This window comes from Eleutherodactylus coqui, chromosome 9, assembly GCF_035609145.1.
Source record: "Eleutherodactylus coqui strain aEleCoq1 chromosome 9, aEleCoq1.hap1, whole genome shotgun sequence".
Classification (NCBI taxonomy): Eukaryota; Metazoa; Chordata; class Amphibia; order Anura; family Eleutherodactylidae; genus Eleutherodactylus; species Eleutherodactylus coqui.
The window spans coordinates 136,069,518-136,083,374 of NC_089845.1; the positions used below are offsets into that span (position 1 = coordinate 136,069,518).

Below are 13,857 nucleotides of genomic sequence, written 5' to 3' on the forward strand. Positions count from 1 at the left end.
TAACATTGATATCAATGCATATATATTAAAAGTTCCAAAAAACTCCTTCCGATTATTCACATAGAAAAACAAACATAATTGACATATTGTTGCATCAGTAAAAGTCAGAACTATTAAAATAAAGCGCTATCTATCTCACAAATTGAACATCGCAAGAAAAAAATTGCCGACATTGCGCTTTTTGGGCACCCCATCTCCTAAAAAAATGAATCAAAGGTTATCAAAAAGTCATAGGTATCCCAAAATAATGCCAATAAAAACTACTAGTCATTCCACAAAAAAGAGCCATCACACAGCTATATCAACGGAAAAGTAAAAAAAGTTATGAGTCTCAGAATAAAGTGACAAAAAGCCTTTTTTAATCAGGTTCTTTTATTCTTTTTAACCCTTTCCAATCCAATTTGTATCCTGGTTTTTCTAGGGGGCTTACTCTTTTTCTGTCATAATACAACGGCGCTATATGCTGGCTAAAGCCAGTACTGCATGAGGTAACACGTTGGATAGGCTCCAACAGCAGAGAGGGTGGCAATATACAGTAAGAGAACCCCGACGGACGTCTTCCAATATCGCAGCTGTATAGCCTTAAATCATGAGGTCTTCAGAGGTCAGACAGTGGATTGGAAAGGGTTAAACATTAAAAACTACATAAATTTGGTATTACCACATTTGTACTGACCCACAGAATAAAATTGACATGTTATTTTCCCTGCACCATGAACATTGTAAAAAACAAGCCCCCAGTCCACCCTTACCAAACTGTGGCACAGAAAGTTATCTTAATACGATCTTAAGTCGCGTTAAACTTTGCTACATTTGTATTGTATTTTTTTTATATTTTTTCATTTTTTTACATTTTTAAATGTAAAGTAGTCCAATTAAAAGATGGCAACCAGTTTGGATAGTTTATTTTAAGCTTGGCTCCCTCTACACTTGTGGGCTACATCCGAATGATATTATTGTATACCAAACATTCTTTATATTGTAAAATACTATATCTCTAGATTTCTTTGGGTTAAGCCCATTTTTTTCATGTGTTAGTAATATAAAAAATAACTTACATCAGGCAGTACGTTATTACGGGGGCTGACATCCCAGGAAGTTATATGGCCATGTTGGTGGTCATGGGTTATGTGGACACTGATCTCGTGAGTTAAATGCCAGGATTTGTCTGTGTTTCGGTAGAATGAACTGTACACATATCAATCTGTTAGTCTACAATATTCAATTAGAGCTTCAACCATGGATCCTGACTATAAGGATTATAAGATCTTCCAAAGCAGATGGTTTTTGTTTTGCAAGCGGAAGGCTACAGCACGCTAATTCTTCCTTGGAGATAATGAGTAAGCAGGAGTTTCAGTACATTCTACAAAAATGGTATTGTTTCATTTTCTATTGCTCTGATAATGAGCCTGGAAAGAAATATAACAAGTATAGCTTGGGCCAGTCCTTTCCTTCCCCCTGCCGGCTCCCAGCATCTCCCTTTTTTGCTGTCAGGATTGAGTTAATAGGATAAATTTGTATTATTTTTTTTTTAACCACGGCGCTCTCCTCATGTTCTGAAAAGTTAGTCTTTCGATTTCTCTGAGCAGAGAAATTGTGTCTTTATTCTGTCATGTTTTCTTTGTCCCCATTAAGCTGCCATATCTCTCTGCTGTGTTGTCACAAAAGCATAAGCTGCAAATGGCAAGCTAGTGTTGGAACATTATTCCCAAAATTGTTGTGAAGCTCAATCTGTTTTTCTTCAGTTGGACATCTCTGTTTCAGTGTTTTCAAGAGATTGGTGTCAAAAAGTCAAATATATTATAGAACTCGCAAAACTCCAGCCTACACATGGTAGAAAATGATTGTTATAAAGTGATAAGAGGCTGAAAGTAGGGCTACCGACAATGGAATTGTTGAAGGAGTATTCCAGGGCTGTTATATTGATGACCTATCTTTAAGATAAGGCATCAATATTAAATTGGTGGCGTCTGACTCTCAGCACTCCATTGATCAGTGTGTTTGCAGCCACAGTTGACCAGAACAAGCACAGCTTCGTACATTGTGCATTAGCCCGGGATGGTATTGCAAACTCTGACACATTCACTTGCATGTTAAATCATCATAGGAAAATAAATAGTATACTAGACCTTGTTCTATACTGAGCACATATAGGTTTAGTAATGAGTATAGCAACATATGGCATGCATATACATATTCTATACTAAGCACATATAGGTTTTATAATGTATTTAGCAACAAATACTCTGGGCTAAACCCTCTTACTGCCTGAGGGCCCAGTCACACGGGCGCATCGGCACCCGTACATGGGCACCGATGCGCCCGTGTGACTGAGTCCTTACTGCAGGAAGAAGACGGCCGTACTTCAAGACGGACGACTCCCCCCAGCGCTGAAGAAAGAACACATGACCGGTGCTGCAGAGAGACGTCTGTCTTGAAGTACGGCCGTCTTCCTCCTGCAGTAACACGGGCGCCTATGCGCCCATGTGACTAAGCCCTAATCCCAAAGTCGCTATTGTTTTTGGGTGGCACTTTTTTGATTCCACTGTATATGGGGGGGAAGCATTCAGCTGACACAGATTGTAGCAGGCTCTTTACTGATTGTAAAGGCATTATGACTTGCAGGCTTCTGAATGCAAGAAAAGACAAGTGAAGGGTCTATCCAGCTACCATCCATATCTTGTTATTTTTATTTCCTTTTTTCTAAGTTGTAGCATACTTCTTTAGTAATTTATAGCATGTATATTATTGAATTATGATTATAAGGTTTATCTGGTGAAAGCACATTTTCAACCCCTGTCCAATTACTGATTCCCTGACACACTCTGGACATCTCCTATGCATATTGCAGTCACTTCGATGCAGTGCAGTTTCCTGTCTGATGCTTGTCAGGCACCATCATGATGCTGATATTTCTGCTTGCTCACTATTTCTATGCTCTGCTAATACTCACGTGATGCATCAGCACAGCATCTCAAGACCAGCTGGAGCCAGTGCCATCTCTACCTGCTGGGAGGACACATCCATTGCCTTCTGTATTCACCCCCATGATCAGCTTGTGCAGTAGAGTCCATGTAATATCATTTGAGATGAGCGAGCGCGCTCGGATAAAGCAGTTATTCGAGCGAGCATCGCTCTTCTCGAGTAACTGCTTACTGGTCTGAGCAGGCTTGGGGGTCGGCGTGGGTGAGCAGGGGGTGGCGGGTGTTGGCGGGTGCCACCCCACTGAGCCTGCTCAGACTAGTAAGCAGTTACTCACGAAGAGCGATGCTCACTCGAGTAACTGCTTTATCCGAGCGTGCTCACTTATCTCTAAATATAATCACACAGGAATTATGCTGACTGAAAAACTGACTTTTTGAGAGAACATAAAGCCAAGCAATTCTTATATGGTTAAAATGATGTCACATGACACAACTGAGGAGAAGGGTAGTTTTAATTAGAAAAGAATAACAAACCAAAGTAATACTAGCTGACTTATATACACTGGAGGACTAGATACATATTGACTGTAGAAAAAAAATCCCCAGAGTGGCCCTTTAAACATCCGTTACATCTTTGGGTGAAGCTACACACTCCAAACCACACCCCCTTTTACTTATATTAACTCTAGCTGCTCTATATGGAGAATGGAAGTTGTTAATCCCATTTTACCTCTAAGAGCCCATGAAAATTGCTACATGAGATGGTTTATGGCTGTCATACATTTTTCTCCGTTTAGACACCTTAGGCCTCATGTCCACGGGCAAAAGAAGAATTAAAATCCGCAGCGGATTTTAACTCTTCTCCTGCCCGCGGATCCGCGCCCCATAGGGATGCATTGACCACCCGCGGGTAGATAAATACCCGCGGATGGTCAATAAAAGTGATTTTAAAAAAAATGGAGCATGAAAAAATCTGGACCATGCTCCATTTTCATGCGGGTCTACCGCGGGGACGGCTCCCGCGGGCTTCTATTGAAGCCTGTGGAAGCCGTCCGGATCCGCGGGAGACAAAAATCAGATTTTACTCACCCGCTCCGGTTCTTCTCTTCGCCTCGGCGCCATCTTCTCTCAGTCGTGGCCGGATCATTTTGCTTCGGGCCGGCGCATGCGCGGGGCACGTCACCGACGTCATCCTGCGCATCCGCCGGGCTGAAGAAAGAAGATCCGGCTGCGATGCAGAGAAGATGACGCGGCAGCGAAGGAAGGATCTGGAGCATGCGGGAGGTAAGTTTATTCTGATTTATTCTTATTTTCAGCGCTCATGTCCGCGGGGCAGAAGGGACCCGCTACGGATTCTCCATGGAGAATCCGTAGCGGGCCTGATTTTCCCCGTGGACATGAGGCCTTAGGCCTTATATGGACAATCAAGACTTCTTGACTATTAGCTACTAGATTAAATATTTGTTCATATTTTGCTTTAGGACTCTACAAATTTTTTTCTTTTTATAATATATTTAAATTTTATTGCACTAAAACTTCATTTTTCAAATTTGTCACTATGAGATTTTTACATAAAATTCCATAAAATAATGTGACCTCGTAACTTTTCTTAATTTTTTTTTTTTACTGACATAAACTTTATTAGAGAGAAAGAGAAAAAAAAAACTGTTCAGATGTCCTAATGACTTTAATGCAGCTGATAGTTTTGGCTTGAATTCACCTCGAAAAATCTTGATTATTTAATTACTGTAATTAGTTTGCAGATTTTCAAGCAGCGTCAAAAAGAAGTTAATTAGAAAACATGAATAGATAATGTTCACTGAACTCAAAACACCTGCTGTTTAGCAAATGAAATGTTGATCTATTAATGCTTCCAAGGCTTTAGAATTTGCTATTAACAATAATAATGACAGGTGTTTATATTATAGTATTGGCTTTATCCATATATACATCTGAAGAACAACTCAAAGCAAAGAAGAAAAGACAAAAAAATAACACCTCACTTGTCTATCCTTTGATGATATACCTAATTCGACACGCAACTATCAAAATGAAATTCTGTTAATGTGTTGTCTTTTGTGAGGCTTCTAAAGATACTGTATCAATTAAAGGGGTTGTCAAGTTGTAAAAGTATTGATGGCCTATCTATAGGTCTGCCACTCAGGACCTTCGCCAATTAGCAGTTTCCTGGGCCACTGTGCACGGACAACTTTATTGTATTTTTTAATGGTAGCACTTGATTTGCTACATAATATATTGAAAATCTTTAAAAAAAACTGCTAAGTGGAAATGCAAAAAGCACAATTGAGCCAGTTTTTTGGTGCAGTCAAATTATTGTCAAACCAGTAAATTTTATTGCAGTCTCAATAGAGCAATAGTAAGCACAAGAACATAGAAACAGGTATCAAAAGTTGGTTGCTTACAACCTACATGCTCCAACATAATGGAACAAATTGAATGACTAATAGGGAACAATATCATCATAAGGATATATAATATCTAACATAGGATAACATCCAAGATGACCAGGTTTGCTCAAACCGTGCAACTGTAACATTTCGAGTAGCATTAAGCTTTTCCCAAAGCATGATATCATTAACTCTAGATATAACTGCAAGAAAACAAAGAACACTAGACACTAGTAAGCGATATGTTTCGAGTAGCCAAAAGAATAAACTTACTAAGCTTGAAAGAACATTGGGGAGGGAGGGCGGTTGGGGGAACTCTAAGTTGCTTATTACCAAGAAAACAAAACTTGGTAGTTTAGGCCACATTTAGCTCGTGAGCTCTGGTATCAACTGAGTAACCTGATCTCATAATCTCACAACTATACGACACTACCACAAAATATGATACATGTCACAATTCTCAGAAGCATAATAAGTAAGCTGAGGGGTAAATGGTATTGAGTTTAGTCAGTACATAAAATGCCTTGTGTTGGACTTTCAATGATGTCTCCACTAAAGAAGCTCTCCAACTACCTGTGCTCAATGGTTTGTGCAGTAAAATTACATGTTCACTTTATTCTTTGGGTCAGTATAATTCTGGTGGTACAAAATGTATATGTTTTTTGTTGTACTATTTTAAAAACACAAAATTACTTTTTGTAAGTATTTTCTGACCTCCATAACTTTTTATTTATCTGTTGATTGGGCTGTGTTAAGGCTTGTTTTTGCACATGCCAAAATGGCACACTTTTGGACTTTTATGTCAGGCACTGTCACTTATTCATATACTGGGCAGGCCCTAGCATCAGTGGGCATCAGATTTACTATAATTTGCACTATAAACTGGTGTAAATTATAGTTGAAACCTATTAAAACTCTTAGCTGACCTAGGTTTCAGTCTTCTACATGGAAGTGCCACCAGATGTGACAGACGTATTAAGAGGTTTACACCTCTTAACTCTTTCCAATCCAATTTGTATCCTGGTTTTCCTACGGGGGCTTACTCTTTTTCTTCCATTATACAATGGCTATATGCTGGCTAAAGCTAGTACTGCATGAGGTGACACGTTGGATAAGCTCCAACAGCAGAGAGGCTGGCAATATACAGTAAAAGAACCCTGATGGACGCCTTCCAACTTCGGAGCTGTACAGCCTTAAATCCTAATGTCTTCAGATGTCAGACAGTGGATTTGAAAGGGTTAATACATTTGTCACATTGATGCCAGTGCCTAGTTTGTGTAAACCGGCATATGAAATGCCTTTTCACTGTAGCAGAAGGATCAAAAGTTAAATTCAAATAAGACCTTTCACTGTGAAGATCCTTTGTCCATCTACTAAAGATTAACTTTTATTATACCTAGATATAAAATCAATGGACCAAACTTTAGACAAACAAACATATATCTACAACACGTGACACCTAAGTGTTAGAAATAGGCCATGGGTTAGGAAAGAACATCCTCTAAACCCCCGAAACAACTAATGCCTCCTTGTGTCTGGTGTGGTACGGAATGACAGCGAACCTTCAGAGGCCGTGTCAGGTATACTGAAAGTGTCACCCAACCTTCTGGGCTGTTTCTAGCATGCCAAAAATTGACACCAAGCCTAGTGGAGACTAGACACAAGAAAAGCTGACCAGTACACACACAGAATCAGTCATAGTAGTCTGGGAGAAGGATATTATGCGTATAGTGTAACAGTACAAAATTGTCGCCCAAGCTAAAAAGATCTCCTTCCTTGGTCCCTACTCTACTACATCTGTGCTAATTTAGTACTAGATGGAACACGGGTTCATTTGTCAATAGAACGTGCTGGTTAGGCACTAATACTGTACTTATTAATTATAGTAGTTATACAATGGTTCGACGCGTTTCTACTGCCAATAGGACAGTTTCCTCAGGAACCAAAAATAATGATTTGTGTGGATTCCGTATTGACAGGAACCATTTTTCAGTAGAGCTGAATTGGTGGTGAGGTTTGGTTCAGTGACCTGAATTCAATAAGCAATCCTATCTCATCTCTACCTATCCCACATCCCCTCCTGCGCCAGAAATAAAATATTCTGCAGCGTCACCAGCCTTGAAGGCAGTAATAACTACAGTATTATTGCCTAACCAGCACGTTCTATTGACAACCGAACCCATGTTCCATTTAATATTAAATTAGTACAGAAGTAGTAGAGTAGGGACTAAAAAAGGAGATCTTTTTAGTTTGGGGGACAATTTAGCGCTGTTACACTATACGCATAATATCCTTCTCCCAGACTACTATGACTCATTCAGTGTGTGTACTGGTCAGTTTTTCTTGTGTCTAGTCTCCACTAGGCTTGGTGTCAATTTTTGGTATACTAGACACAGCCCAGAAGGTTGGGTGTCACTTTCAGTATACCTGACACGGCCTCTGAAGGTTCACTGTCATTCCGTACCACACCAGACACAACGAGGCATTAGTTGTCTTGGGGGTTTAGAGGATGTTCTTCCCTAACCCATGGCCTATTTCTGACACTTAGGTGTCACGTGTTGAAGATATATGTTTGTATGTCTAAAGTTTGGTCAATTGATTTTATAAGTTAAATTTGAATAGACGGAAAAAGGATCTTCACAGTGAAAGGGCACATGCAATGCCTGTCTAAGTAAATATACTCCCTTGTTTGTAGGGAATTTTATATTTCACAATAAACTTTAAAGAAACCTAAAAAGACCATGAAGAGAATTATGAACAATGTGGTGCTATTCAGAAAAAGTGCAAATCCAATACTTAAATAAATAAAAATAAAGAAAAAAAGAAAAATTTGATTTTGGCTTTTGCATTTTTTTCAATAAACCTAATTTTCTTCACAGGCCCACATGAATGTAATATAACCCACTATTTTAGCCTGCATTTAAACAAAGTCTCCTATTCTCCTATATTGATGTAATTTTTCTTTGTCTATAATCCGTAGTGGATTTAGGATGTTAGATAAGTAAAGCCATTATTTAGTTTAATCCTATTAATCCACTGGCCTGAATTCTTCCTTGGCACCTTATAATCTGGAAATTTGAAGTTAATACATTACCATATATGAAAATGATATTACATCTGTATATTGGATCAAATTATATAATTTTGTGCATGATATACCCAACCCAAAGGAAATGAAAAAAAGTCACAAATGAATTTTTTGTAATATTAAACCAAAGACAAATGCTGCATTTCTCGCTGTGGTAATGCATGGTGACAGCAGTGTCAGGCAGTGACAATAGACCCTAACTGTGTTCCAGAATTATGCAGCTGGTCTTAGTACCTCAGCTGATAACAGGGATATAAATGCTGATAGCTGGACTCTAGTAATTTGTATGAATTCAATTAGTATTACCTACAAACACAGAAAGGCATTTGTCAATGTCAGTGTCTTATACAAAATTCCATTACTTTCAAATAGAAAGCTTTTCTGCAGCAAATAGGATTGTGGTTTAGTTTAACTGTTTCCAAGAAGTGGATCTATTTGTTGAGCTACTTTTCTCACTTTGTATTCCTTGGCTAAATTTTGGGGATTGTAAATTGCTTATTTCCCTTCATCCAGGGTGGGAATGGTGATTATCTCATATTCTTTAAATGTGTGCATGGCCTATATAAAACTCCCTACACCCTCATGGTGCTCTCCACAAGGAGATACATTACTCCCTTGGACTTACATTGATGGCCTTTTGGCTAGGCAAAAAGAAGTCTACTGTAAACTGATGAGCGGGAAGGTCAGATAATGACTCGTAGGGTAGCTTCCTTCCAATAGGTGGCACTGTGGATTCCATGGCTCATTTGCATAGTTTTTTTCCCCAAGGAATATTGCATGACATATAAGACTCCCTATATCCATGTGACGCTTTTTTTTGTGTGGCTCTTAACAAGGAGAAACATTACCCCTACACTCTTTATATGTGTAGACTATTTGACGTGCCACACCGTATTCTGCATTGTCAGAGATGGACTGGTTGACTATACAAGGTTACTGTAGAAAAGAAAAAATAGACACTTTCAATATTATATAGAACCAAGACTGTTAAACAGGTAAACATGAAATATTTGTAGTAGCAAACATGTGAGATGAAAGTTTTTGCGAATGTAGCTTTTTGTGATGTCAGCATCGAGTGAGAGCCCATGGAGCAAGACATTTTGGAACACTGGTTGTGTATGCAAAGGGAAAAGCTCTGTGAAATGCCTGTAGCAGAGAAGAAAGTGGATTACCTTCGTGAAAAAGGCTAACTAATTGTTTAGACTCTATATGGGAGTAATGGCTGCTGGATATGGCTGGCGCCATCCCCTACCGCCTCCTGCCATCGGGTGTGGCCAGCACCATGCCCTTTCAGTTTCCTAGTTCCCATAGAGTGCAAGAGTGTGCTCAGTCTGTCTCTTAAAGGGCAGAACACACACGGCTTTCTATATTGTAAAAGTATTCCACCTGCTCTGGCTCTGTTTTTTGCCTATGTCTCTGTCTATACCCTCTGCTATCGCATTATGGAAAACCTGAACCAGTGTGTCAGCTGCCTCTTAACTGAGACTATATCTAGGGTAACTGTCTGGGGGGGCTGCACAATGAAGACTAGATTTGTTGCAGTGAAAGGGTGGACCCCAGGTGCTCCCCCTGGATTTAGCCTCAAGTCAAATCTGTTCTGAGCCACAGTGGATGAACAATGGATCCACATAAGTTGGTGTGATGGTGGACTTCAACTTGATTTAAAATGTATTGCCCAACTTTGATAACATTTCAAAATGTAGAAAAGTAGTAAAACAAGCATGTACAACATGTGCCACAATAAATAATTAGCTGACTACTCACATTATTAATCTGAATAATCAATATTATTCTGATTTACTTTTCAGCAATCGGCCTCGACTCATGTCCAGAACCACTAATGCCAAGCAATGGGATAAAAGTCGGCGACAGATACATGGTTGGGGATGTGGTGTCCTTTCATTGTGATCAAGGATACTCTCTCCAGGTATTGTAATTCATTTCACATTAACTTTATTGTAGCTGAAATATGTTAATTAAAGTAACCCTGCTCGATGATATTAACAGTAAAGAGAGATGAGTGGACTGTGAATTATGTATCAAAAGTGAAAGAAAATTATCCTGCATGGTTATTTACAATGCTAAGTAGAAAATACATAATTTTGCCGGTCAGGAATTAAACTCATTTCATTTTTTAGAAGTAGTTACAAAAGTTAAAATAGATTTTCTTTATGGCTACAAGAGACAATTTCAGTTGATATCAATATGTTTTCACTTTCCAAGACTTACTCGGGTTTCCAGTATTTTCCCTGTTTTTCTGATATTGTTCATGCATGTGGTTTCCAATCAGACTTCCCACTTTATCAACAAAGTTGGTCACTCTTGTAACAATCTTAAAGAGGACCTGTCAGCTCTCCTATCTGGTCGACTTTAGGAAACACTATTCCTCTGTTATTTCCCCTTGATATTTTACAGAAATTGAAAATAAGTAATGTTGGCCATACCTGATGATTTTGACATGATCAGCTGATTAGATGTGTACAGGGCCTTCCAACTCTCCCCTGATGACAAATGTCTGGGATAGAAGTATGCGGCAGTTTGATTTCAACAAGCCGATCCTTTTGTGTAATACTACTGTTATAGTCATTGATTACTTCAGGAGGGTCAGTGATCCAGGGAGTCATTCTGACTGCCAGATTTCAGGGAGGAGTTTTTCATTAAAATTAGGAAAATTGTCCTGTACCTCATGTTTTTTTTGCCTTCCTCTGGATCAACATTGCAGGATAATAGCCTGAACTGGATAGACACAAGTCTTTTTTTTGGAGATAGCTGTCAGCTGAATGAGCACTCAACTGACAGCAACAGATGTATTATTTTTTTAAAAGGTCACTCCAGCAAGAACACATTTTTCGAACTCTGTTTCCCTTATCTCATTGCATGTCACACGCTAGAGGTCTTCTCTGTGTATTGCAACCACTTACATGTAGTTCTGCCCACTGGCTAATGCTTATTAGCCACCATCTTGATAATGAGAATCTTTTGTTTCACTTCCACATCAATCCCAGGATGCATCAGCACTGTATTAGTTGAAGGCTACACCATTTCTGCCTGCTAAGTGGACAGTTTAATTACAATTACTTTCTATATTTTTTAAAATAAGCTACAAACCATAAGTATATAGTCAGAAGAATGAGCTGTGATATCCTCTATTATAACTGTGTCGCACGAGCTGTGTGGTTATTATCAGTAACTGTAATAGAAGTGCCTGTGTTCTCTTTTAGGCAGTTTCTGTGGTAGGATTCATGTAACAGCATTATATGCATTGAGAAATTGACTAGTAAAAGACAACATAACCACAAGTAGATCTGAGCTGGTCAGAATTGAAATCACATAATTATCTTAGAAACAAAAGTCCAGGAATTTCAGATAAAAAGGAATAATTAACCAAGATAACACTAGCTCACTTACATGAACTGGGGAGATAGCTAGTTAATGAATGAGAAAATAAGTCACTGGAGTCACCCTTTAAAATAACATTCAGTGCACCACTGAAGTTTGCAAAACATTCATTCAGTGCCTTAAGCTATTTGTGTTGTCCATTGTAGTCTATTGCATAGTCATGCTATAATAACGACATCATGTTAACACGGAATATGCCTGTATCTAAAATATGTGGCTAGCTTTACTCTGTGACCAGTGATTGAAAAGCATCAGTCTATGTGAGGACTGCTACAAAAGAAGAGTGCCTCTCTAGAGGGCACAACTTATCTATGTTTTACACAGGCAATCCACTGGTTACAATGCTGAAAATGAAAGAAAAGTGTGACGCAAACCTAAAAAGATGTCAAAAGCTTGAGTCTTGAGTGTAAGCCCAGGACCCAAAAGCTCAGAGGAGGGTTATAGAAAGCAAACTATGCAGGTGCTGCCAAGTAGAGGGTACATGCTAGGGGGTACGTTACTACTGGGAGTGGAGAGGTAAGTACCCAACAGGCTGATGACACTAGGAGCAGGGAGACTCAAGGCTGTAACACCAGAGGAGATTTAAAATCCTGTTGAAGATGTTGCAAGCCAATGTATATTATGTAGTTCTTGTAACTTAGCGCATCTTAATACTGTATGTCAAAGTGTTACTCTCTGTATTGTTACTAAATTCTCTGTTATCTGTACTATATTTCCAACAGGGACATTCTCACATCACATGTATGCCCGGCCCAGTAAGGAGATGGAACTATCCAATTCCTATATGCATTGGTAAGTGCATCATAAAAAAAAATCAATAGTGTCTTGGCTAAGAGTAAAATGGGGGCAGATTGTACGAAATGTATCAAATGGTACATATGCCATAATATAGTCGATGAAGCTCACTAGACACATTTATTTCACTTGCCTCACCTCATGTGAACATGACCTTCAAAAATATGGCTCATCTCCTTAATTAATTGTGCCACATTTTATGAATAACTTCTTGTAGCCATGTGCTTTTTTAAAGTTGTCACAAAATGAATTCGTGACACTCCTTAAATATATATGTGACTGGATCAATAGACCATTTTCTGACATTAGATTTCCATTAAGGCAAAGGTCCTCAATGAGATAAATTATTAATACTTTGGCTGCACACTGATTGACGGTTAGCTACCCATATACACCTGTTTGACTGACAGCTATTATGTCCAACATCCCCATACACACGAGTTTGCATCTTGCCAAGCATGCATGTGTTCTGAAAGTCAGAGTTTCTTTTCTCCCCAAAAACAAACGGATTGGGTAATTGAAATCCAGCTGCCCGATCCTTATCTGCTCCAACATTTGCCATTTAGGGAGCAGCTGGAGGCAACCATATACATTAGATGATCCGCCAAACCCATCAAAATTGGTGGGCTCAGACAAACAATCTAATGTGTATGTCCAGCTTTAAACTCTTGCTATGACTTCTCCATACAATCGAAAACAACGTGGTTCTATTAAAGGAGTTGCCTAGTTGTAAACTATTGATGGTCTATCAGCAGGTTAGGTCAACAATAGTAGATAAATGTCGTTCTGTTGCCTGGAACCCCCGCCAATCAGCTGTTCTCTGGGCCTGTGTGCTTGTACACTGAGCTGAATTCTGCAGGAAGCCGACAGCTCCATTCCCACTGCAGTGGTCAGACTTTGTACTGCCGGCCCAGCTTGCACTGACGTGAATGGGAACTTAGCCTGCAATACCAAGCCTGGCTGCTGCGGTGGGAACAGAGATGTCTGTTTCCTGCAGAAATTAGCTCATTGCATGAACACCAACCCTGCAAACAGCCCATGGATGGGAATCCCAGGTGGCAGACCCCACCAATCTAATATTGATGCCTTATCCTGCTGACATGCCATCAATAGTTTACAACTGAACAACCCCTTGAACCTTTCTTAGTAGACCATGAAATTGTATGATTGATTTGTGATCTTCGAGTGTCTAGTGCTGAACTTATCACATTGAATCAGTTGTTTGTTGAAATGATTGAAAATT

General features: G+C 39.2%; 1 protein-coding gene across 1 annotated transcript in view; it reads left to right on the forward strand.

The window, feature by feature from the left end:
• CSMD3 (CUB and Sushi multiple domains 3) overlaps positions 1–13,857 on the forward strand; it is a 909,686-nt gene that overhangs the window by 600,588 nt on the left and 295,241 nt on the right. The window contains exons 35-36 of the mRNA XM_066579038.1: positions 10,229–10,347; positions 12,542–12,611. Of these exons, the coding sequence (XP_066435135.1) occupies positions 10,229–10,347; positions 12,542–12,611 (189 nt within the window). The remainder of the gene's footprint in view (positions 1–10,228; positions 10,348–12,541; positions 12,612–13,857) is intronic.